Source organism: Ctenopharyngodon idella, chromosome 5 (assembly GCF_019924925.1).
Source record: "Ctenopharyngodon idella isolate HZGC_01 chromosome 5, HZGC01, whole genome shotgun sequence".
Classification (NCBI taxonomy): domain Eukaryota; kingdom Metazoa; phylum Chordata; class Actinopteri; order Cypriniformes; family Xenocyprididae; genus Ctenopharyngodon; species Ctenopharyngodon idella.
The window spans coordinates 28,225,668-28,253,655 of record NC_067224.1 but is presented as its reverse complement, the minus strand read 5'-3'; the positions used below and the strand labels follow the sequence as shown (position 1 = coordinate 28,253,655).

The 27,988-nt window shown below is 35.4% G+C and overlaps 1 protein-coding gene across 3 annotated transcripts in view; it reads right to left on the bottom strand.

Moving 5' to 3' along the window:
- The window catches only part of zmat4a (zinc finger, matrin-type 4a), a 94,790-nt gene that overhangs the window by 33,191 nt on the left and 33,611 nt on the right, over positions 1-27,988 (bottom strand). For all 3 annotated transcript variants that reach the window (XM_051895120.1, XM_051895122.1, XM_051895119.1), the window contains 2 exons: positions 15,463-15,619; positions 954-1,178 (listed from right to left, as the gene is read on the bottom strand). In XM_051895120.1, coding sequence (XP_051751080.1) covers positions 954-1,178; positions 15,463-15,619 — 382 coding nt within the window. The remainder of the gene's footprint in view (positions 1-953; positions 1,179-15,462; positions 15,620-27,988) is intronic.

Below are 27,988 nucleotides of genomic sequence, written 5' to 3'. Positions count from 1 at the left end.
GCTCTGAGCTGGGAATAGCCTTCAAAAAAACAAAGTGAAATATAACATGAGCAACAGAGGTTTGTGACCTCACAGTTTGGCATTGAGCTCTCATTCTATGAGTAACAAAGAGGTCATATAAAAAGCCACACAACTCTGAATTCCTTCAAGAGAAATGCAGTTACTTTTTAAGACATCACAGCATCAAAGAAAAATAAGCTGACATTTGTGACATTTCTGTGCTGCATGATAGACACGTCTTAAAAAAAAAGAGAGAGAGAGAAAAAAAATCCATAATACTGAAACTTAATACAAAAAAGGTTTTTTTTTGTTTGTTTGTTTGTTTTTTTTATACAAAAGCACAAGATGCTCTTTGGATTATTTTCAAATCATGCTGGAGAACATGACCATCAGTTTTTACAAAAATATGTGAGGTTTAAGGAATGCTGTCATTAAAGCGAAAAGGGGACAGTTTTTTTTTTTTTCAGCTTTTTATTCTAATTTTTATGCTGATAATATAATTAGTAATTAAATAATATATATAAGTAGAAAAATGTAAAATAGATGCATTATCATTAGTGGTCTCAGACTTTTGGACCCCACTGTATATATTTCTAGGGTGGATTATTTCAATGAAATATAACAAATCAGCAATGTAAAACATACTAAGAATGAGTTTACGAAAAATATTTGCATTCAACCCATTTCTCCATGAACCTCAATTACCATAATGGCAACATACCTAGTCATTTCAAGCGTAATTATATGACACAGTATGTAATTTCACATACATTTCTATTCAGCTGCACTGGCCATTATCATCAACATTCTCATTTCCACCAAAGGCCTGCAGGACAGTAAAGCATTACAAATCTTTTATCATTCAGTTTAGTGCCTCAGCATGTAATGAACACACAGCAAAATTAATCATGCAGCCATAAACCACAATTAAGACGGGGTTTAAAAGTCTGTACCTTTCATCTCTCCCATGTCTAAAGTCTTCCCTAGTTGTTCCAGCAGGTCTGCACGTGCTGCGTTCTTCTTGTGCTTTTTGCCATCGTAGTGTTGCTGTGCCATTCCAGGGTTGTTGAACCAAGCATTACACAGCTGACAGTAGCGATCAGAATCCCGGTGTTGACGGGTCGAGCTCACAGGTGAAGTTTCTGAGGAGGGTGTTTTTACTGGACTAGGTGGCACCTCTGAAGAAACAAAACAGAACAGGAAATTGAATAATAATTTAAAGAGTTAGTACACCCAAAAAATTATATTTCTGTCATTAATCTGTTGTAAACACAATGCAGCGCTAGGTTCTACATCAGAACGCAGGCTCAGTATTGGTTGATGCTGTACACTTGAGCACCACGACGTATGCGAGTGATGCTGATGCAGGAGCCCGCCAATAATGAGCCGGCGTTCTGGCATAGAACCCGGAATCACTGCACTGTGTTTACAACGTGAACAGCGTAGGAGACTGACAGGGAAGAGAAGAAAATGTTGAATAAAGTCGTTATTTTTGTTTTGTATTCTCGTCACTTCATAACATTAAGGTTGAACCATTGTAGTCATGTGGACTATTTTAACAATGCCTTTACTATGTTTCTGGGCCTTGTAATTGGTTATGATGTTGCCGTCTATAGAGAGGTCAGAAAGCTCTTGGATTGATGAATGGAAGTCTTACGGGTTTGGAACGACATGAGGGTGAGTAATTAATAACAGAAAATTCATTTTTTGGGTGAACTAACCCTTATATTATTGAAGACTTTGGATTTGAGTGCAATAACAAAATATGCTGGCGAGGTGTGTTTAGTAAGTCTGCAGAGATTTGGCAACCAAGGTCAAGATGGTAAATTCTGTATATTGCTATATAAAACTTTAGTCAGTGGGCGAGGAGGAGGAGAGAATCACTGCAAGTTGCAAGAGACAACTTTTTTTCTCCACATTTTCATCACACTCTTTATATGGCCCTGAAACTTTTTGTTTTATTTTTATTTTTAAGATATATACACCACCATTCAAAAGTTTGGGGTCAGTAAGATTTTTTTTAGATTAATAATTTTATTCAGCAAAATTATCAAAAGTGTCAGTAAACACTTTTCATTGTTACAAAAGATTTCTATTTCAAATAAATGCTGTTGTTTTGAACTTTCTATTTATCAAAGAATCCTGAAAAATGTATTGTGGTTTCCACAAAAATATTAAGCAGAACAAATGTTTTTAACAATTATAATAATAAGAAAAGTTTCTTGAACAGCATATCAGTATATTAGCCCTCTATGGTACTAATTATGAAGTCACAGCTAGAAAAAAAAAAAAAAAAGACATTTTTTTTTACATATATTTAAGGCTAAAATCATTTTCCAAAATTAGCTTTCTACATCTGACCTTTGACTTTTTAGAGGGTGCTGTCATTTATAACTGACTTTGTCCTATTAGGGTAAATTATTTTTGGCAAATTGTGTGAAACTTCATTCAAATGCATTTTCACTCTCTGAAAAGTAGTGAAAAGGTCTTAGTGTTTCATAAAACATTAAAAAGCTTTATTAACATTCCATTTCATCTTGTGCTACTATATTTCATTTGGGACTCACATGTGAAAGTATCAAAAACTTGACACAAATTCAGATGTAACTTCGTTGCCTGGAAAGTATGGAAACCTTGACTTAAGGCCCTGATATACTCATGGCGAAGTTCTTTTTCATTCTTTGAAGTTGGAAATACATGAGCAGCGATATACTGTTATCGAATATCTGACGCCACCCACACTACTGAAAGCGGCGGTTAGATTAATATGTATATATGCGCTGTGTACTTTCCTCTTAGTAACAAAATAAACACAACAAAAATGAGAAAACAGCAAGCATTTTTTATAGAAAGCAAATGCAAATTAGCACTCCAGTAAAGTCACATGATGTTTATTTATATGGCATTTTATTCAATAGAATGATTAAAAGCAAGCAGCTTTACCGAAAGAAACATAAAAAACAATGTCAGTGCCTCATTTCATCAGAAGCACAACTTTCTAGTATAAAGCGGCTCTCCAGTGTGTTCATGTATTCACCCGCGGAGATCTTACCTCAATGGACTCAACAGACAAAATGAGTCAGAAGAGTTCCGCATGAAAGAAGGCGGAGCCTCAGCACACACCTCCTATTACATTATCGCCATGGACCAATGGTAGTACGAAGGTGTTTTGCAGCTGGAGCGAACTTTTCCTGAGAGTTCACTTTGGCAAGCCGTTTTCGAACTCCCAAAACGAACACAAAACAAACTTCGTTTTGGCCTAATTTTGTTCGAAATGTCACATCAGTTCGTTCTTCAATTTCGTTTGAAGTATATTGGGGCCTTCTTTCAAAAAGCATTAAAAACATTGTTTCTTTCTAGGAATTCCAAATCAATGATTGTAGCAGAAGTGAAACTCAACAAGACTCTTCTTTTTCAGCGGAGCCCACACTTTCCACACGTAACTTGTTGACCTGTTTAGTATTGACCTGATGCATTTTTGGAGCATTGGAGCAGTGTTGCCAATAGCAAATGGCATCTTTCCTGACCTCTGGTTGTAGTATGGATCACACCTTTCAAACTGGCATAGGATAATGTTCCCATATGCCTGACTTCCACAACAATCTATGAATTTTATTTTTCATCTCTGCCATTACCCTCACTGCTTCAATCTTCCTTGATCTCAAACTTCTTTCTTTCTTACTATGACCTTCTTTTCTGATGCACTGCTGTCACTATCATAAATACTTTCTGGAAAAGGTACAGCTTTTCCTCTGTCTTCTATAAACTTACTAACATCAACATAAAACAGGCAAAAAGGCTATTATACTGACTGCCAGTACTGAACAATAGTGCAAGCTACAGAGAATATATCTATCCCCTTAAAGGACTTTTTTTTGGTCTTTGAGATATTGATTTTTACAAAATGTGCATTAAAAATGACCAAACACTTTAGAAAACACATTTGGATTGAATTTATATGTATTTCCTAGTCAAAAATGAACTCACAATGACTGCATGTGACCTAACATGTGCTAATGTCCTCTTCACTTCTTTGTTGCCAAAACTGTCAAACACATGGCACATAGGTTTTAATTTTATTTGCTGAAGGGGATGTTATATGATAATGCTACAATGTATTTTTTGTTGAATATTATTGTATTTTAAATGCAATTTCTCTGCATCATTTATAAATGACGATACACCATAGAGGCTTAGAATGGTTTCTGAAGGATAATGGTTGTTGAAAATTCAGCTTTGTCATCCCAGGAATAAATTACATTTTATTACATATATACATATAAAACAGTTTTAAACTGCAAAAATATTTTACAATATTACTGATTTTACTGTACTTTTGATTAAATAAACACAGTCTTGATGAGCATTAGAGACCTCTTTCAAAATCATTTAAAAATCTTACCAACCTTAAACTTTTGAACAGTAGTGTAAATGTTATTTTATTTTAATAGCCATTTTTCCATTCATATTTTTGGACAAACATCATAGGATGTCACTTGCAACATTACTGTCTCCATCGCTCAGTGAATTGCACGTGCCAGAAAAATTGATTTTGTCTGGTTTTAGTTTGTTTGTTTGTTTTTTGAAGGCTTAACATAAAGAATATTCTACACATTTGTTGCAACATACTTTTGGAGAAAAATACCTTTAAGCATCCTAGATAAAAGTTGCTAGAAGAAGTGAGGATCTGAGTATGTTTTTCTGTTTGTACTGCTTTGTTTTGAATAGCTCTCATCACTTACATCATGAGGGGCAGACTATCAATCTTAAAGCATGTAATGTTGCCATTTCTTATAAAATCACACATCAATTGGCACTGAACTTTGTTTTATTTACTTGCCAAAGCAAAGTATTACACTCTTTTGGCACTTGAAAAATGTGATTTTAGACCCTGGTTGCAATCCAGATAGCTTGAGGATTTTTGGACCTCTGTCTCCATAAGTACGTGCTCAGAAAGCAAAAAAGAAACTCGCATAAATTATTTCCAGCTATGCAAGTACATTTTACTGTGTGGATAACCCAATGAAACAAACAAAAGTGCATGTTTTATTTTTATTCACCACTTTAGTTGGAAACTACTAGAATCAAAAGTTATTTCTGATCTTGACAGCAACAACACAATTACTGAGATTTTATCTGCCCTTCTGTTTAGATGTATAGGGTTTACAATGTCTACAAAAGCTCTGTTCAGCATGGACATCACATCCTATTATTTGGCAGAGGAGACAATTGGAGAAAATAGGCCACTTTGTGTCTGAATTTGTAAGTGTTCATAGGTGTCATTGAGGGGTGACAGTGAACTGACACAGTATCTTTGACAGAGTTTAAAACAATTCAACACAGACTTACACAGAACATAAAGGGTATAGCAGAGGCTAAAGAGACTCTACATGAGCTTCCTACAAAGCTATGATATATTAGTATATTTGTAGAAACTGGCACAACCACAAACAAGAGACATGTTGAACAGTACCTTTGTTGTGCCAGGAAATTTATACCCTGCCAAAATGTCTGCATTATTCCTTCAATCTGTTTTTCACTCTTCTTTTACTTTCTTTCGAGCTGGGTTGATAATAGTATAATGCACACTTTACTTGGGTCACAAAATTTAATTTAGGCAATTAACAACCACTGCTGCAAAAATGAAATTTGATACTGTAAATTAAAATGCTATATTAGATGAAAGTTTAATGAAGATAAATGAGCTGCCACCAGACAGGGCGACAGTACACGAGCAAGCAACTTCATTTCAAAAAAAGCTTAATCTAGTTTATTTTTAACTGACGGTGATTCTGCCAAGTTTTTTTTGTTTCTTTCAGTTCATGGCACTATAAAAAGACAATGCATTTGCATTAAAGCCATTAAATTAATTAGTCCTGTCTGAAGAGTGGTCACACCTCTTCCTATAGGATATTTAGATAAACAAGCATTTTTATGTGTTATGCTGTTTATGAAGAACAATGGTTGTCTTGACAAACACAACATTGAAAGTGCAATAGGCACATACAAATTTAATAAAAGTGACAGGAAAATAATGTACATAATGTGTAATTCATAAAACTCCATTAAGCCCTGGCTGCAGTTATTGGAGTATCTGACAGACTCTTGCAGTATAACACTATGGAAATTAACAAAATCCAGCACTGAAACATTGCAGTATTGATTTACAAGCTCAGGGGTTTACAGAATGACATCCATCAAAAGAAAAAACAGGAAAGTTTCTAGTTTCCAGGAAACAAACACAAGACCATCCCTACAAGATAACCCTGTTTTATTTTACCAAGGATGTGCCTCTAGCATGTTTTTCCATGGCTTTTTTATACAGAGTCAGCAAGCTTTTTGACATTATTTACTGAATTACTTGCATTTGTATCGTTGTGTTCATTGTTCCCTTTGAGTCATGTGTAACGTGGTGACAACTTACAAGTAGTTTCTTCCATTAATAGTGTGGTTTTAAGTGTCACTGTCACTGTGTTTTGTGTGTGGAATGGAATATGTGGAGCTGAATGTCTTGATTCTTTGTTATATGCGTGTAAAATGCCATATTCTGCACAGATCCTCATTATACAACATTACTTGCATGTCATTCGAGCATTAGATAGCCAGTAATCTTGTGTGACAGTTTACTTGTTTGAAGAAATATTATGAAATATTACAATTTAAATTTTTTAAATATTAAACATTTTATTCATGTGAAGGCAAATCTGAATTTTCAGCAGCCATTACTTCAGCCTTCAGTGTCACATTATATTTGAGATAATTATCAATGTTGAAAACAGTTGTGCTGCTAAATATTTTTGTGGAAACTTCTATGATACATTTTTTTTTTTTTTTTTTTAAGATTCTCTGATTAATAGAATGTTCAGAGGAACAGCATGAATTGGAAGTCTTTATTGTCACTTTTGATTAATTTAATGCATCCTTGCTGAATAAAAGTAAACAACAACAAAAAACTTATTGACCCCAAACTTTTGAACGGTAGCATATATGCCTAGTTCTGTCATGAAACTCTAGATGACGCAGGCTGATGGGTCCTTAATGCAAGCTGATGATACTAACAGCATTAACTACTGGCAAAAGATGATTGGTTCATGCTGCATATATATACATGTACATGTACATACACACACACATTCAATGTATACTACTGTTCCTAAGGATGGTGTGAAGTCTGTCTGGAAATATCATACAGCGATTCACTGGGCATATTTAAGCACATTAGATGAAACACTGAGCCCCTACAAAAGTGATAAAAGATAAATTAATATATTTCCAGGGAATGTCCCCAATAACACCATCACTCACCATCACTAGGCTCCCAATGCAGACAGCAGTGTCTCACCCAATGTAATTACTGCAACCAGACTTCTGCTTTAACAGTCCTTCTGTATTGCCTAAATTAATTTTTGTGCCACAGGCCTGTGCCACTAAAGTCATTCATTACTGCTATCTCACTTTTACTTAATGTTCTCTTGGTCACTATGGGTGGCCTCAACCTTGTTCATAACTTGCTCTCTTTTCGGCATGAAACCAGCTCTTTTACATTATTTTAGTGTATCATTAGCATCTTACTGTTCACTCTCCCACTGTGTCTCCTATTTCCAAGCTCAGGGAGGAGCGATGAGCATGTCTGATCCCCAAAAGGCGGATACACCTCCATCCTTCCATTTATTTGCTGCCCTTTGCCTGCTGCAGCATAGAAGCACTTTAAAATCACTTAGAAAGCTCCTGAGTATCCCTGGCTAAGGATAGGCTATATATAACGGGAATGTAATTAGGGACAGAGGAAGGGATAGCGGGTCGAGAACAGTGAAAACCTTTGTGCTAAAGAAAAACGTTCATAATGCAGTGATTGAAATGATTTCAAGTTTCTTACACTCCAAAAAATTCATTTCATGGCCACTGCAGCAGCAAAAAGATTTACCGGCAATGCGTTTTCTGTCTTCTTTATAACAAACAATACTCTGACACCAGCAGGCAGGAGATTTGAAACATTAATGAGATTCTGTGGGAGGAAATAACAGAGAAAGTTCAGGTAATTCCAGGTGACAGTTTAGGCAATAAGGGAAGAGTCATCTATCAGGAGATTTACTGCAGGCACAAAGACAGCTGCAGGATTTGGGTGACATAAAGATGGAGAGGGACTTTCTAAGAGATCATTCATCCAAGCATAAGACCTGCACAAGTCATATGCACAAAACTTTGTTCTGTTGATTTCTTGGCGACAATTGTAGCGTGTCGTTACGTCTGAGGATACCCACATATCTGCCACTTTTATCATATTTAGTTGTGGGGGAAAACATGCAAAATATCTGATCTATTTAATAAACGAACATGCAAGGAGCAGGGGATGTGTGAACAACTATGTGAATGATGCTTTGTCAAACTTTAAATGTGTAGATTCCATTCAGGCCTAGATATTAGGTTTCTGCTGCCTTTCACATGTAAATTCATAAGTTATATTGTACGTCCAAAAGTTTCTGACTCAGAAGTTCCACATGAACAAGTCGTAATTTCCAAGTCAATATTCTAAATACAAATATGTATATCAGAAACCATTTGATGTATATTGTATATTTTTAACACAGACAAAACATCATGAAACCATGATGTACGTACAATAAAGCTACATTTTTGTAAATTTAGATTGTCTTATTTACATTCTAACTAAATTCATATTATATTTCACCCAAATACATAACACGTGCAACAACCTTGTAAACAGGTTTAGCATGCAGAAAATGGCATGAACCACCGAATGTGCATTTCACACGCAATCTTATCCTAATGCAATGAAGATATACAGCTTGAGAGATTCCATTTCTGGATCAACCAGGACAGGATCAAAGGCTTCTTTTCTTTTTTCTTTTTTAAAATCCTTGCAGTTTTCCACTTTCCTCTCTGAAAAAGTCCTTACTGGGGTTTCTGTACAATTTTCTCGCTGCAGAATCTTATCCTGTTCCCAGCATTATATAAGCAGGGAATTTTGGACCACATATTTGGAATATTTTACAACATGAAAATGTCTTAAAATAAATGTAATAAAAAACTGAAAGCTTCTTGGAGACACTGGAAGTCTTAACAAAAGGAAGTTGTAAATAATATTATATATTATAATTAGGAAGCTTGTGCAGTTTCCACAATAAACTGCTGTATATTTAGTCACACATAAGCACAAACAAAATTGAATTTTCCCATTTTTACAAGAGGCAAAAACATTCCTTTACAGGAAGCAGAGACAAATAGACCTGATTGCAAACCACCCTGCTGAGTAACTTGATAAGATGGTTGTAGTAGCCTCAAATGTCATGTATAAAAACAAATGTACATGTAGGTCAATAATACATGTGGCCTTTTAGTGGTTTCTCATTTGTCTTAATGAATACAGAAGAGGAGGGGGAGAAAGAGACAGAATGTTTTGTGTTATTGGCTGATATCCGGCTGAAACAACAGTGTTTCCCAGGAGATGAGCTTGGCTCAGGTCAGTGGCTTCACTCAGCCGTGTCACATTCTGTTATGCAGAAATCAATAAGGGTTGCCTGTTAACAGCCTGGTTTTATTTCACACAGAGCCACACAAGATCCAAACCCATCACACAATATATGTTTAGTACTTCCTAAAAGTAGATTTGTCACAACACCAAAATAATGACTTCGATATGATACCTGACTAAAATACCTTCATACCGATACTGAATCAATACTATGGCAACAATAAAAAAAAAAAAAAAAAAACAGTACAAGTAACTGCATAATATGACTTAAAATTCAAGCCCTGCTTTTTGACCATTCCCTCCCTAGTCTCGCATAGCCAGACCTTCAGACTGATGGCAGAAGGTCTGGACTCCATCGTAGCTTTCATTGGCCAAGGACCGCCCAGAGGCCATCTGACTGACATCTAAAGCAACCAATCACAGTTCATTTTGTTCAGCATCATGTTTAGGTGCATGAAATATTGATGTCCCTACAATAACAGACTGGCATGTAAAACTCTTGGACGTATTTTAAAAAGTCTATGCTGTGAACTTCACATACTTTTGAAAATCCAGCGTTTAGTTGATCCTGATAAGCGTTCATTGTCACAGTTGTAAAAATGACGGCTTTCATCTCCATGAGGGGGTTTGGCATCATGACAGCTTTGTTTCTAGGAGGACCATTAGAGAACATGATATATATCTCCCGGAAATCCTAAAGAATTTAACCAATCAGACAACTTCAAAACTCCTGAAGTGATTCCAATTTTGTGTGCCATATGCATCAGATGTTCAGCCAACGGTCTGTGGGCATGATGTCTGAGGCTGAGACTATTCCCTCCCCTTTATTTAAAAAAAAATAATTACATGCCACAGTGTGAATGTCCTTACAGTAGGGCTGCATGATTTATCGCACAATACAAAAAATAACATTGAACTTAAAGGCGATTATCGCTTAAGCGTGATTCCTAGTGCGATTATGAAATCACAAAGGCTGCGATTGTTTTTTATGCGCAGCCTGCCAATGAAGTATGGCTCCAAATGCTAATCCATCTGAAAGCACTGCGAGTTTGAGTCGCTTATAATGTACATTTGAAAAAGCAACACATGTCAAACATCTTTCCAGACATGAAAAGCATTTATTAACATCTTGTCCAACAAAAGAAAATTTAATAACATGTTTTTACTCCAAACTCACTTCATAACGACAGTTGAGCATCCTTCTGAGAGATGATGTGGCTTCTTACACAGAATAAGACAGTTGTGTGTTTATTAGCCATGTTTAATCAATCAAAGCGTTGTTAATATGACACTTGTTATCTTCTTCTGCGGCAGGGTATATTTGCAGTTATATTGCAGGTTTATTTACAGCGCCCTCTGGCTTTCAGATGGAGAAGCATTTACTACTGATCACAGAGCCGTACAGCTCTGACAAGCTGCACATAAAATAATCGCAGCCTTTGCCAAATCGCGTGTGGTTTAATCGCGATAAATCATGCAGCCCTACCTTACAGAGGTTTTTGCAACAATCACATTATAAATCATGTTAACCCCCTCGAGTCAGCGGTCGCGCCGGCGATACCACCTTGCTTTTTTTCTTATCAGTGTGAAAGAGACTCAAAAGACTCTTTTGGGCAATTTTGGACATACAATTAAGAGATATACACCATTCTAATCTGTGAAATGTCTTCTTTTATTTGTGTACACTCAGAGTAAAAACAATATGTTGTGCTTTTTGCAAAATAAAGAAAACTAACATGATGCGCGAGCCGCTGTCTCTCTCTGAATGAAGTCTATTCTGATAGTCCTCAGAAAATGAACTGTAAGTTAGTGAATATTAATAACACAAAAATGAGACATATGTCTAAAGAAACATCGAAATGTCAGGTTTAAAATCATGTAATCAAATCGAAAACAAATATTCTCTTTTTATGTAATCTGTATGAAAAGAGAGACATGTCAGACGTTGGCGAGTCAGCTCATTATCCACTAATTCGGACACACCCACGAAGCGCGAGCTCTATTCAGACGCAAATTCTGAGGCGATACATGCAACAGAGAGTGAACGCCCGCGGCACATCAGCTTGGAAAAATGCATTAAGTTTAGTCAGTTTCATGTACTTTTCATCATTTTGAGATGCGGTGATGAATAATTTTTAAATGGATTTGCCTCAGAGGATGAGCATGACTGGTTTCACTTTCATTTTGAGGACCAACTAGATCAAGCTGATGATTGTGAATGGTAAGGTTTTTTTATTTTTAAATTCTTTATTCTAATCGCGATATAGTGTCTGTGAATATTAAACCGCAAAAAGAATAAATATGAATCCTGCAAGTTTTGTGCGTCTCAGTGTGAATTAATGGGGCAGATGGACGTGCGGTTTCGTTTACTACACACAACTTACATTAGTAAATTGCCATGGCTCTTCCCAAACTATATTGCCACTGAGATGAGAGAAGTCGACTAAAATACCTAACAAATACTGAAATAAAATGTGTTAGCAATGTATTAAACTGCACATTAACATTTAGGCTCTTTATATAATATATAGAATACCATAGAGGTAATATGAATGTTTAGACGCTTTGCATCACAGAAATACATTATTTTTTAAAGTATATTAAAATAGAAAAACATTATTTTAAATTGTAATAATATTTCACAGTATTGCTGTTTTTTTCCCCTGTATTTTTGATCAAATAAATGCAGGCTTGATGAGCATGAGACTTCTTTCAAAAACATTATAAATAGTAATGTGTCCAATCTTTTGACTGGTACTGTAATTTAAGATTTAGGCCTATACAAAATTTTCTTCACATGATGTGCAAAAATGCATGCATAAGATCACAAAAATCATGTCTTCAGTTAAGAGTGGACATTATATTAACGTTAACATAATAGCTGATATGATCCTGTTATCAGCATGCTCACAGAGGGTTTTTTCTTTTATCTCACAGATTTGAGAATCATAGTGACCAGATATTGGCCCACACTGGACATTCTAAATGAATATAATGGTGATATCACTGACTGGAAGCAGAAAAGATTTTTTTTTTTTTTTTTTTCCTTTTTTTTCCCTCCAGTGCAAAGAAACACCAAACACCTTGGAATGCCAGTTAAGTGATGTACACTTACATCTTTGAACAAGATTTATTTCCAGGTAAAACTGTATACTTTAAATGTGCCCTCATTTATTCAAAATGTGTCTCATTTTTATTGTTAACTATATTCTAAAAAAACTACAAATAAAAAAAAAAATCCTTTGTACTTTGATTTTTTTTTAGTTTCCTCTCACATAGCCTACCTGACTGAAAGGGCTCATTATGCGGCTCATTATGTGGGTCTTTGTCTTCTCAGATGTGAATCACAGCATTATTCATGAAGATTCAAGCCTCCCGCATACTGTCTTTCTTGACAAAAAGTGTCTTACAAAATTTAAATCAAAATATTGTTTTATATGAACGAGTATGCAGGATCATTTTTACATCATTCTGAAGCAAAAATTCTAGTCTACAACCTCCAATACCCAGAAGTCTTGTGAACACATATTTAGTTTTTGTTTTGTGGCCGTATTTCAGTGACTTAAGTTTTTTGTTTTTTCAATAACCACGCATAAAGGTTATTCTCTCAAAAATACAAACATGTACATACATGTTGCTCACATATTATGGTAGCCTAGTTCATGCTGAATACAGTGTAATGACACTTTTGCCAACTGAAAAAAGCACAAATGTCAGGGCATGTCAAAACTTCTCCAGGACCCCAAAAATCTTTAGACTCCAGAGGGTTAACATTTTCACATTAACCTTTCACAGTTCTGAACAGGTTGGAGAGGGGTGGGTGATTATTAAGGCCAGGTTAGTTCAGATCAAATGAAATGAGTAATAAAAATTTCCTTTGAAAATTAGGTTGAAAACATTCTGAAATGTAATGATTAAGATGTGTACTCAAGGTGTATGGAAAATATTTTATTACTTTATACTTGACAGTTATATTACTCAACATTTTTAGAGTAATTAAGTCAAAATTTATATTGAAAATGGTCTAAACATTTTTCAGAAATTAAAACAACAAGAATACAAAGATTACAGTAACACTTTACAATAAGATTCATTTGTTAACATTAGTTAATGTATTAACTAACATGAACTAACCATGAGCAATACATTTGTTACTGTATTTACTAATCTTTGTTAACAATAGTTAATAAAAATACAGCTGTTCATAGTTTGTTCATGTTACTTCACAGTGCATTAATTAATGTTACAAATACAACTCTTGATTTTAATAATGTATTTGTAAATGCTGAAACAAAGATTAATAAATGCTGTAGAAGTGCAGTTCATTATTAGTTCATATTAACTAATGTAGTTAACTAATGTTAACTAATGAACCCTATTGTAAAGTTTTTTTTAAGAATTTACAGTTTTTGGTTACTGTGAACATATTTTGAGGCAACACTGCAACATGATTACAGTTTGTCTCCAGATTGTCAGGGCACTGAAAAGCTTACTGAGTTTAAAGAGAACTCCTCTCTGCTCAGTTAAGCTGGGTCTGAGCTAGTCTGTCTCAGTATGCCACATGTCAGAGGGATTGATGGTCTGCCTCAATCCCCTCAGAGTGGGACACAAGCCTCGTCTGTCTCTAGCCATCAGACGCAGATGGCACAGCTAATGATGGCATCAGTCAGTGACAGGAAACATGGAAGGAACAAGCAGAGAGAGAGCGTGCAAAGGAAAAAACAAGACTACATTGGCAATTCATTTTAAGCCAGATATGCTACATAGCCTTGCATTCAAAATCAGACTGTGAAAAAACAGAACCTCTAAATTTTAAATTAACATGGCACACAAGACCATTAAACAATAATACGCACCATTAGGGCTGATAAGTTATGGATAAATCTGCAATCAGTCTGTCATTATTGCAAAATGAACCCATTCAGGGGTGATAATAATTATTATAACACTTATAATTATTAAAATAATAATAATAGTAATAATTCCACTAACTGCACAGAAATTTCTGAGACCACAGGAGTTCTGATCAATTATTCAGCGCAAAGATTTCCCAGATGAGCGGTCAGATTTTCCCAGATGTTGTGTTGCTATTGACAACAGCAAGGACCAATCAGAATCAAGTATCCCAGAGAATACACAGTGGTTTTTATCCACCAGTCTGCCTCGTATGCCCATTAGATTACATCAGTTTGATACACACAGTGGACAGGATGTGGCTCCATCTCAAGCGTTAGAATTGTGTAATTGATCCTAAACACTGGATGTGATGTGGTGGGCCTCCTAACTATGCCATATGTGGCGCAGCTGTCCAGTGAAGAGTGTAATTAATAAACACACTGGGCATTTGGCGGCACAGCCAGTAGGAAAGCTGGTGAGTAATGGATGCTGAACAGAACTGAGAGCCAGTGTAGTCTCTCTCTCCATTGGCTGAAATCGAAATGACAGACGAAGCGTCTCTCTACTGTACTGTATTTCCTTTGTGTGTCCTCCTACAGGCAGATGATTTCTGAGAGCCCACTGATCCCCGAGTGTTTCCTGCTCATTCTCGGCACAATCATACACCGCTATTGTGCTATAAACAGGTCAGAAACCTAACATGCACAGCAAAGCACTGCATGATAGAAGCATAATGCAAGAATGAACACAGACATAAACACAGATATGCAGACAGTGTGACGACAGTATTCTCAAACACACTGCTTTCAGCTGGCTGCTTCCGTAAAAGCTCCTTTTATAAAGCCTCAGACAGACACATATATACTCTTCCTCCTTATTTTTAGGTCAATTACCCCTGTAGGCAAGTAGGCGGTGAGCACTGATGTGCAGTGCAAGGCTGAGAGTGTCCAGCTTTTTCAAACGGCTGCTCTGATCCTCCAGCCACACGCAGTCTTCTCCGACAGATCTCTTCATATAAACACACTCCCAAAGAACTTTTTAGTGCTATGTGTGTGCGAGTGCGTTACGCTTACCTTTGGCTGTTATGGTAGGCTGTTCGCCCAGCAGAAGTTTGAGCCTTTTAGCATGGATCTTGCCTTGGTAATGCGACTGCGCTACCACCGCTGAAGTAAAAGACATGTTACACAGCGTACAGCACTTGTTCTTATCCACATCTCCCTCCTCACTGCCCTGCAACACATCAGACACATTTATAACGGTCAGAAAGAGCAAGGTCATGGGGTTGAAAGAGGAAATCAAGAGCTTAGTACAACATTTTTCACAGCAGATTTTTCTCCTCCTTACCCAGGAGGTCAAACTCCCCCCAGCACCGCTTGAGGGTAAATGTGCTGCAAATATAACAGGGTGAAGAATGAAAGCAGAAGGGGCCAAATGTTTCGGCTACTTTGGGATTGCTTATGTAGGTTCCTGGTGGGATGCAAATGGAGGTCATTTTACAGTAATAGGGCCAGTTTGATTGAACTATCACATGAAGAACTTGAAGACCTCACCCACTGCCTGCAGTAAGATCTATTACACATTTTATACCAAATAGAAGATGTGAAATTTTCCCAGCGGTACATTCATCAGTACATGCTTCGGATGGAGATCCAATAGAATTCACTTTTAGGGATGTATGGTTTCTGGCCTATACCAAAAAGCCAGCAATTACTGAATAGTAAATATTAAAACTTGACACGATTTTCTCTACAAAAATAAATAATTAAAAAAACAGTAGAAATAAAGCTTTTAAATGCTAATTTTAAGTGCTAATTTAGGCATTACAACATTAGAAAATACAGAATAAAAAATGGATATTCATGTTAAGATGATTGGTTAAATATGACACTTATAATTTAAGAAAAAGAAATGAAATCAGCATATTAGACTGATTTCCAAAAATGATTACTGAATGACTAATGACTGCTGAAAATTCAGCTTTGATTAAATTTGATTGATACACTACTACAATTATTACTACTATTTAAAATGTTGGGGTATGTAGGTTTTACTACATACCCCAAAATTTTAAATAGTAGTAATAATTGTAGTAGTAATTGGATAAACCTACTGGAATTTAAATAGTAGTAATAATAGTATAATAATAATAATAATAATAATAATAATAATAATAACAACAACAACAATAATTATTATTATTAATTATTATTATTAATCGTTTGCATTAAATTGTTTAAAAATCAAACGTAGCATCAGTTCTGGCAGGTCACGTCAGTCAAGCTCGCATCAGCTGACTCCCAGGTGACTCGCGTCTACCTATAGGAATACGACGCCTATCACAGCATTCATATATAAGCTCCTCAGTATTATTAGCAGCTATCACATTTCTCAGGAGCTAATTACCCTCCTCTATCCCCAGCTCCTCCTCTCTTCAGTCAGGATTTGGCCTTCTGATTCCCCTGACTAATTCTTGAAATATGTGTACATGTTAAATTATTGACATTAATGATATCTGCACATATGTTGGTTCTGTTCTGTTTAACCTAGGGGACCCCCTTGTTGCTCTCCCTGCTCTTATCCATGCTAGGCTGCATGGATGCACAGGGAGTTCTTGCCCAGAACAGAAGCAATACAAACTCTATGCAATTATCAATCATATTTGACAATAGTGGTCCTGACAGAAGTGAGAGTAAAGACATTTATAAATGATACAAAAGATTTCTATTTCAAATAAATGCTGTTCTTTTCAACTTTCTAGTCATGAAAGAAGTTTGAAGAAAAAAAAAAAAAGTATCACAGTCCCCACATAAATATTAAGCAGCAAAAACATTATTAATAATTGAGCACCAATAATAACTGAGCACAAAATCAAAATTATTTCTGCAGGACTTCTGACATCTTTCAAAAGTGAAACAAAAAAATCTTAATTATATATACACACATTTATATTATCATATGATAACTGATCCGCTACCAATATATTGTGCATCCCTCATCACTTTACAAACTAACTTATGCCCTCCACCCCTGACGGATATCCCAACTAGTATCTTGGATAAACCTACTGGAATGGCTCAATTGAGACCAAACCTGATGTGATTGATTGACTGATTGATTGATTTTCTTTCTTTCTTTCTTTCTTTCGTTTGTCAAGCCTACGTTCTCTCTACTTTTCTCTTCCTTTCCCTAAAACATTGTAATTTTGTAAAGCTTCCACTGTGAACTTTGCTAGTCTTTGGCCTTGTTAGATGTTCCTTACAGGCATTGTAGCTGTTAACTGTAATTACAGGGAGAGACTTTATATTGATAGTAATCAAAAACAATGGTTGCCCTACAGCTCTGTTTCCAGCTCTATGAATAAAACAAGGAGATTATTTGCATAAATTTTCCAGCAATTTTGTTCCATTGCCACATGGAGCCTTGGACTACAGGAAGGGTAAACTGGTGTGACACATGTGTAGTGAAAACAGGCTTAGGTTGTGCTTGGAGGCATTCTTACACAAGCAAGCAAACACACAAACTCACTCTATCTGAGCAGGAAACACATCTTCCTAAACTTCCTGAACAGACTGCATTTAGAAATGGGTGCATGATAATCTGAAATACGAGAAAAGAGAGAATGAGACAGGAATAAAGTCAGAATTCCTAAATATGTATAAAGCATTTTTCTATATGCATGCAGAGATGCAGTATACTGTAAACACATTACCAGACATTCTACATCTGTGATATCGGTGTTGTCCAAAGTTTATTTTTTGATTTGTGATGTATTAAAAACCACCATGAAAATAACCATGAGGAACAACTTTCTTGGTTCCACTTACACTTGAAAAGAACCAGGCTCACAGGCTCACCATCAATCAAAAATCTTTGAAGCTATTTTTCTCAGTTCCAGTGTGGATGTAGTTACTGCATTTTGCCTTTGTAAGTCAGTATTATTTACTTAATTTAAACTGCTTTTGCATACTGTGTAGCAGGGAAGTACAAACTTAGACTTGAGGTTGGTCCGCAGAAAAGCATTGTCCTCTCTTTTTTGTAATGGAAGCCAAGCACCATCAGTGCTAATGGAGGGAGCTGAAAACACATCCAAAACACACAAAAACAGCACTTTTCCAAATGACCTTGCTCTGTGCTCCGGTATGTGCACTGTATATTCAGTATATCCATTTATCCATATATATCTCAACTGCTATGAAAAGCAGAATCTCCCACACAAGTCCTCATACAGTGCATTCAGAATGCCGTGGTCTTTGTGCTACAGTGACATTCACTAATACAAAATGAAATCACTTGCAAAATCAAAACATAATGAATCTCCATTAAAAGCAATTTTGATAAAGAACACAGGTGTTAATGACTGTTATCTTCAAAGGGGTTGGAAAGTCACAATGTTGAAAATTTGCATTGGCTCAAAGTACTGTAGTTTAATTGTTAAATTACTGTGTATGATTGTTTTAGACATTCTGAAAGTATGACTTTGATACGCACAATGCTGCAAATTACCACTGCATAGGAAATTTGCATTTGTTAAGAGCATTTTAATTGCTAAATTAATCTCTAGTAATTTTAGACATTGTAAAAATATTAGGTTTGAATTTATGCTTCAATTAAAAAGGTGCAGTAAGTGAGTACTGAGAAACACTGCTGAAAAAAAAAATGCATGAATGCGCAATGCATGAGTAGATGTCTCTTTATCATAGCAGAAGCGATGCAAAATAATCCTTTGCAAAAAATAAAGAGAAGATGACAACAAACGACAAGGAAGAACAAAAAAAATGGACATACTGTACACAAGTATTTAAAAGCAAGACTTTGTTGTTAGTCACCAGCAGCACACAAGCTCCAGACAAACAATAACACTCAAAACCAATGTCACTCACGTATGGAGCAGAAACAACACAACCTCAGTGTCTGTTTTCAGGCCTTCCTGCTTTGGTCTCTCCAGTGCTGGAAAGCTTTTCTAATATGAACGCGGGTCCTAAAGCACTTGCCTAATCATAACCCTCCTTTTTCCAGTGATATTCCTCTGACATTTTCTCTTTTGTAATGTCTCTCAGCCATTACTCTTTCTACAGTCTTTCTTCAAATCTCCCTCTTGCTCACTCTCTCTCCTCCCCCATCATGAGTGGACATATACCCTACTGCTGATTGGATACAAGCATGTTGTGGTGCTCAGTCTGATCCACTTTCAACAGCGTTCTTTAGAAATCGCTTACCGAACTTTATATAGACAATTAAAAACGGCTTAATAAAGACTTCACGAAAACGACTTTAGGTACATTTATTTTTTTATTTTTAAATGGTTAATTTTAACAAGATTGTCCACAAAATTCATGCTCAGAGTCAGCATACTTTCTTAAAGCATATTCCTGGTTTTATTAACAAACAATCAAATTTTAACTAAATATTATAAAAGTTTCTTCCTCTGAATCATCTTTCTTTATCTGCCAATAATACTAATTTGACCTAATAGCCAAAATGCTACTTTGGCATTGAAGGCATTTTGGTGTGTAATCAACTGCCAACGGGTAAAATCAAGTCTGTATTACAAATTTTCATGTTGGCTGTCCTGTTTCATTTGGAAATACATCAAATTATGGAAGCAGACTGTGTCATGTTAAAAAATCATGTTGACTTTTAGATAAATGAAAAATAAATGCATATATCCAAGCATCAAATCCAGAGTCAAAGGCAAAATCCACAAATATGTGTGTGCATGAACAAAACTGATGGTATGTTGAACAGAAAAATGACATCCAGGAATCTTCTATAGGAAAATGCAACAGAAAACCCCTGACTCAGCTGAATCCCTCCAGATTTAATCTCCAATGTGATTCGTCAGATATGTGTGGCTCACTTATTCTAAAGCCATGTGCAAAGCTGAAGATAATTACATATCTGGATATACGTCTACACAGCAATTCACAGCCTGTCACTTAGAAAGACGCATTTCTTCTCAGCAAAACGGATTTGTGTCCATTTCATTCATGCAATAAAATAATCTTTTTTATCTGAAAGCGATAAAATGCACTTTTCTGTCAACACAAAACAGAGTGTCTTCCACAGAGCTTTACGATCATAATAATATTAATGCAACTTCAATAGCTAAGAAAATAATCAGGGTATTAAAGGTTTGCATCTTCAGAAGACTGTTACAAACTCCATTGTCACGCTACCTTCCTTTCATTGTAAATTTTTTATGAAAATTTGTAAAATTCTGCAAATTATGTAGAAGTGTATATTCGCTAAATGCTAAGGCATTAGCAAAGAAAGCATAAGTTTACTTTTTTAACACTATAAAATCTCAATGTTAAAGGTTCAAGGTGTAATGTGTTTTTAATGCCACAAGAATCACCATTGTTCAGACAAAACGCATGACACTGGTTGAGCCACTGTTGCAGTCTTGGGCTCATCGGGTTTCATCAGAGGAACACTCTTCAGGGGAATCAACAAGCAAATGACTTACTTATTGTTGTCCCTACATATTACTTTGGAAAAGGAGAGAATATTTTAAATTACAAAGATCACTTTAACTGAAAATAAACAAACACTGCATTTTAAAGAACTGCAACTATGACCTAGGTAGACAAAATGCTCTCTAACATTGTTTTTTACTCGAGATTAATGCTTTGTGAATGCTTGTTTTCTAATGCAGACCATTTACACACAAACAATTAAGCTTCTTTGCATTCAACAATCATCAGTTCATGCATGCCCATGAATACCTTTGCCAACTCTACTAGTTTTAGAGCATTTTTCCATTTTGGGTTTTAGCTATTGATAGAGACAGTTGAGAGGAGACAGAAAATAAGGGAGGGAGAAAAATGAGAATGAGTGTTCACTCACAAAATGTTTGTATTCCTCTGAGAAAATTTATGCAAAAGGTTTTGCGAAAGAAAGCAAAGTTTTTCAGGAGAAAGCAAAACATTTGCGAGCGAACAATTTTTTTTCTTTTTTACCTCCCATCCCATAATTTTTCCTCCACCATGTCCCTTTAGGGGCTCTATAGGTTTCAACAAAAAAATCTGTTTTTTTTTTTTTTTATGTATATGATAATCAGTATAATTATTTAGAAAGCAATATGAGGTTTCAATTCTATTCACTGTGTTGGCATGACAAAAAAAAAAAAAAAAGAAAAAGAAAATGCTGCACCGATGCGCCTAAATATTTTTTCACAGTCGCACGTAGTTATTTTCAAATGGTCACAGTGTAGAGCCCTGAGTATAGTATCATATTTCATACTCTTAAATTAACTTCACTTTGTACTTCATGCTGTCGTTCACTCATTTCTGACAACTGCTGAGAATAAAATCAAACTAGGCATAATCTAACTACACTTTTGCCTTTTCTCCAGTGGATGCACATTATGTTGGTTCCTGTGCAGATCTTAGTAACCCCTTTCCATTATGTTCATTTTGCTGTTGCCCACATGCAACTCCATTTACTTACTGTATGTCAAGGATTATATTGAGATCATATAACTCAAACTTTGAGATCATAAACTCAGCGTTTGAAAGCAGAAATAAGTTTGTTAGTGCTTCATTTGTGCAATAGGCACACATTTCTGCATTTTGCATATCTCTGCAGTATCATATAAAGTCAATTCAAAGTGACAAATGACTGCCTATTGCCCAACTAAGCAGAGACAGAACTGTTAAGAGTCTGACAGGGTTCATCAGGGCTGTGATGGAATAATCAGGAAGCCGATAACCATCTGATTGGAACAGCAGAACCAGCCTGTGGGAAAGAGATGCTGAATTTGTAATTGCTGTCCAAATACCAAGAAGAGATAAGGAGATATGATAATTTACACAGAGGATCAGTGAGTCCCAGAAGGAAAGCATCCTGTATGTGTATACAAATATAAACTAAACTTTGTGTTACTTTACATTTTTATATACAAAAATGACATCTGTATATAACAAATAGTAGCATATACATGTGTATATATATATATATATATATATATATATATATATATATATATATATATATATATATATATATATATATATACACACACACACACATACACACACACACACATATATATATATATATATATATATACACAAACCCGATTCCAAAAAAAGTTGGGACACTGTACAAATTGTGAATAAAAAAGGAATGCAATAATTTACAAATCTTATAAACTTATATTTTATTTACAATAGAATATAGATAACATATCAAATGTTGAAAGTTAGACATTTTGAAATGTCATGCCAAATATTGGCTCATTTTGGATTTCATGAGAGCTACACATTCCAAAAAAGTTGGGACAGGTAGCAATAAGAGGCCGGAAAAGTTAAATGTACATATAAGGAACAGCTGGAGGACCAATTTGCAACTTATTAGGTCAATTGGCAACATGATTGGGTATAAAAAGAGTTTGAAGTTATCATCATCTACAGTGCATAATATCATCCAAAGATTCAGATAATCTGGAGCAATCTCTGTGCGTAAGGGTCAAGGCCGGAAAACCATACTGGATGCCCGTGATCTTCGGGCCCTTAGACAGCACTGCATCACATACAGGAATGCTACTGTAATGGAAATCACAACATGGGCTCAGGAATACTTCCAGAAAACACAATCCACCGTGCCATTCGCCGTTGCCGGCTAAAACTCTATAGGTCAAAAAAGAAGCCATATCTAAATATGATCCAGAAGCGCAGGCATTTTCTCTGGGCCAAGGCTCATTTAAAATGGACTGTGGCAAAGTGGAAAACTGTTCTGTGGTCAGACGAATCAAAATTTGAAGTTCTTTTTGGAAAACTGGGACGCCATGTCATCTGGACTAAAGAGGACAAGGACAACCCAAGTTGTTATCAGCGCTCAGTTCAGAAGCCTGCATCTCTCATGGTATGGGGTTGCATGAGTGCGTGTGGCATGGGCAGCTTACACATCTGGAAAGGCACCATCAATGCTGAAAGGTATATCCAAGTTCTAGAACAACATATGCTCCCATCCAGACGTCGTCTCTTTCAGAGAAGACCTTGCATTTTCCAACATGACAATGCCAGACCACATACTGCATCAATTACAACATCATGGCTGCGTAGAAGAAGGATCCGGGTACTGAAATGGCCAGCCAGCAGTCCAGATCTTTCACCCATAGAAAACATTTGGCGCATCATAAAGAGGAAGATGCGACAAAGAAGACCTAAGACAGTTGAGCAACTAGAAGCCTGTATTAGACAAGAATGGGACAACATTCCTATTCCTAAACTTGAGCAACTTGTCTCCTCAGTCCCCAGACGTTTGCAGACTGTTATAAAAAGAAGAGGGGATGCCCCACAGTGGTAAACATGGCCTTGTCCCAACTTTTTTGAGATGTGTTGATGCCATGAAATTTAAAATCAACTTATTTTTCCCTTAAAATGATATATTTTCTCAGTTTAAACATTTGATATGTCATCTATGTTGTATTCTGAATAAAATATTGAAATTTGAAACTTCCACATCATTGCATTCTTTTTTTATTCACAATTTGTACAGTGTCCCAACTTTTTTGGAATCGGGTTTGTGTGTATATATATTATATATATACATACACACTGCCTGAATATAAAACTGCCACAAATAATAAATGATAAAAAATAAAATTAACAACTGTATATAACAAATATTACATACAAATTAATATAACTGCCACAAATAATACAAACAAAAACATTTCATCTGTATATAACATAATAAATGTATAAATATATCAAATATAAAACTGCCTCAAATAATTTGGCTTGAGAGTAATGATGTATTGGTAACAATGTCAAAAATAATACACACATCACATAACATTTTAAATATACATTGTGCCAACATAAAAACAGCAATACCCCTTTAAACAAAATGCAAAGATGCTTTTACCTTTCACAGCTTTCTTTCAAAAGCTACAGTATATACTATTTTCTTTATGTGTTTTTTTTCTTTTTTTTTTCAGGTTTTAGATCTGATGCTTAAGCTTGTGTGCCTCTAAGAAAAAAAATCTGTGAACAATGAAAGACCTAAGTTCAGCAATTGTGTCTGAGGCTCGCAGGCAATAGTTGCTGGTGAAAGCGCTCTGGGGGCTTCGAAGAGATTGCTTTAGTGTAAAACCTTTTGAGGTTTAATTCTGTTTACACAGTATATATTGTTCTACAGCTGTGAAGCTATTCCTTCACGGTTTCATAATCCCCAAAACCAAATGCTACAAGAACAATGTGCTTTTAACTGGAGAAGAAATATTCACTATAATGATTATTCACTTATATTTCTTATCGTTAATTACATATATCTTCCATCAAAAATGGAAGAGTGTTCACTTTGAGACAGAACACAAAAAAAAGGTCAGAGAACCCATGACTCAGTCTGGTCTGCGTCTCCATGAGAACCGGATGCTATGCCAACCATGGCAAGCACAGTGCTGTCAGTTCACATCGCATCAGTCAGGATCCAACAGATACTTAAAATCGCTGTATAAAACCGTCCCCATTTGAGACACTTATCTTGTAAGGCCATAAATATATTTATTTCTTACAAATTTATCCCTTAAGGTTCAGGTTCAAACTTGTGTCAAATACATCAGCGTCTCAAGACTGGCCTGTGGCTCTGACAAGGTTAAAGATTAAATACCATGCCAAGATACTAGTAAACTGATGTACAAGTTACATTTTCATTCACGTCATGTGTAAGCTCAGCAGTACATCAGTATCCGCTTGTAAAGTCTGATGTCAGATCCCAAAATAGCAAATAACAAACAGTAACGGTGTGCTGTAGTACTGCTGAAAAATCATGATTCTAACATTTATGTTCATAGCGAAACTCAGTTGGCCAGGCAGTGACTTATCTTCTTAATCTTAATCATTAAAATATTGGAAAAAATATCAAAATATAAAACACTGTGAAACAAAACAGAAACTGTAATGTACATGGCCAGACTTACCATTGGTCTTGACTAGGCTGCAGCCCATGGACCCCGCCTAATAGGGTTTTATCCGTTTATGTTACTTTAATTTGATCAATTATATGCAAGTCAGAAATTATTAGCTGCATTTCCACTGTCGGGCAAGTGTGAGCAATGGCTATAAATAGGTATTCATCATTTCACATAGAAGGACACACGAATTGAATTGTGTCTGCTTCCATTTATTTGTGATCAGATGGCTACTTTAAACAGTCCCATTAAGGCTTTTAGCCCAAAAGAGTGCACATAGAAAAATACTGATAAATTCTCATATGTTCAAGCCTCCTTTATTTGCAGAGAATGATCATTTCTAATTATAATTTTCCACAAAACATGATTTTAAGAGCACACATTCTGTTTTTACTCCGTCAAAGAAAATAGAACAACACCGGAACCGATGCGTCTCCAAGCAACACTGTGTTTATGTATTGAACGAATCAGATGAGTTAGGGCTGCACGATTAATCGTAATCGAGATTTGGCTTAGTGCGATTATGACATTGCAAAGGCTGCGATTTTTAATTATATAAATATGTACACAGCAAGTTAGTGAAGAGCTGCTCTGTGACAGTAGTAAATGACGCTCCATCTGAGAGCACTGCATTAGAAAAGCAACACACGTCAAATATACAAACTTTCCAAACATGAGAAGCCTTTATGAACTTCTTTTCTAGCAAAAGACAACATTTAATGTGTTTTTACTCCAAAGTCACTTCATAACGTCAGCTGAGTGTTTGAAATAGCATTTTGATTAGCATTAGATTATAAATATACTTTATTATTACAGAAATACCTGAGAAGGCTTGAAGAAAACATATAAACCATGTATTGTTATAGTCGTCTGTTTATTTTATTCATGTTTAATCAATCAAAGCGTTTTTATCTTCTTTTTATTCAGTCACAGTGATAGCATGATGCCCATTGGGTATTTCCTGGAACAGCATTTGTTATATTGCGTATATTTGGAGTATTTGGTGTATCTGCTCAAGGGCGCCCTCCAGCGTCCAGTATGAAACAGACATGTTTAGCGCCAAGTAAAGCTCACTCAATCCTATTCAGGGTAAAAATAGGAAAAATAATTCCTCTCTCTAAAGAACTTTGAGGGGAACATATAATCAATATGTTTTTCTCCAGCGTACATAAGTGTACAGGGTTTTTTTTTCCCACAGTGGATGCATAAGAGGCGCGTAGTTCATATTAAATACATGGACTCCGTTTTTGATTTTGCATACCTCCTGACAAAAATAAAGAAATTATTGAGACAGATTTTTTATCATAATAATATAATATTTGATAATAAATCCTTAGACCTTTCTAATGATTTATAGACATACTGCTTGCATGTTAACAGGTAACCCCACATTTTGTCATACAAGTTTTAAATATTTTCTAATTATTATAGTTATATTTATAATTAAATACTAATGCTAAATACTTTACTTTAAATACTTTATTATTATTATTAATATTAATATTAATATTTTTATTTAGCAATAATGATAATAATAATAAAAATAATTAGTCAAAATAATATATTAGCACAAAATTTCAGGCCAAATTGTGCAGCGCTACAAACAAGCAAAACAAGCCTGGTATTGTTTATATATTTTTTTATTTTCATTTGTTTTATAAAATCGCAAAACACAATTTTAACCAGAAAAATCGCAATTAGATTTTTTCTCCAAATCGTGCAGCCCTAAGATGAGTAAATGATTCAATTAGGCTACCCATTCATAAATACAGTCGTTTGAAAGTTATAGAATTTTAGACAACTGGAATGAATGAAGGATTCAACTCACTCATTAAGACCTACTGACGGTTTTAGTTTCATATTTAAAAAGTAGTCTATTATTTAATTTTCACTCATTTAATATTTCTACATTAAAAATGTTATATTTAAAACATAAGTCTCTTAACATAATTTATGCAATTATAATTGCTGTGTAAATCCATTCACACCACGTCTGAGCTGCATTAAACCGTATGTGTAAATCCAAAGATGGATTTCATTGATACCAATTTCATTTGTTTGGTAATAGCCATAAAGTGTCTTTTTATTCTGATTGAATTTATTGATTAAATTTAAGAATCTGATATAAGAGGACACAGATTTTACAATAAATTTAAAAATAGTGTTCATCTCTGGCTTTATTCACACAAGTGTTATTTCAGGGTTTTGATCTTCTCTCAACTGAAAGAGTACATCCTGTATTTTATTGTATTATAATGACCATTTAATATTACCTCTAAAATTTGACTAGGCTAGGCATGCTGCATATTAATAGCTAGGAACCTCAAAGCATATTTTATATTTTGTGCTACTCCATGATGTTCTTGTTGAGGTCATTTGTAATGTAAGTAGGGCCCCAAACATAATCTCAAGCCCAGGGCCCCCCAGCCCCCCCCCCAAGTCCTGCCCTGGTGATGTACAATGCAAGTTTGTAAAAGTTTAGCTTAAAGTTGTGCTAAATGAATAGTGCTCAAACGGCTGTTGAAACAGAGTAGAGGCTTGGACCTGGAAATAGTATTCGATATGTCTTGACATAACAAATGGATAGAGCAGCGTTTCTCTAAATAAAATAGCCAGTGGTCTGCAGAAAATTCCTGGATTTTCAACAAACTCTTGCCTAAAACTATGGCAAGTGAGTCAAA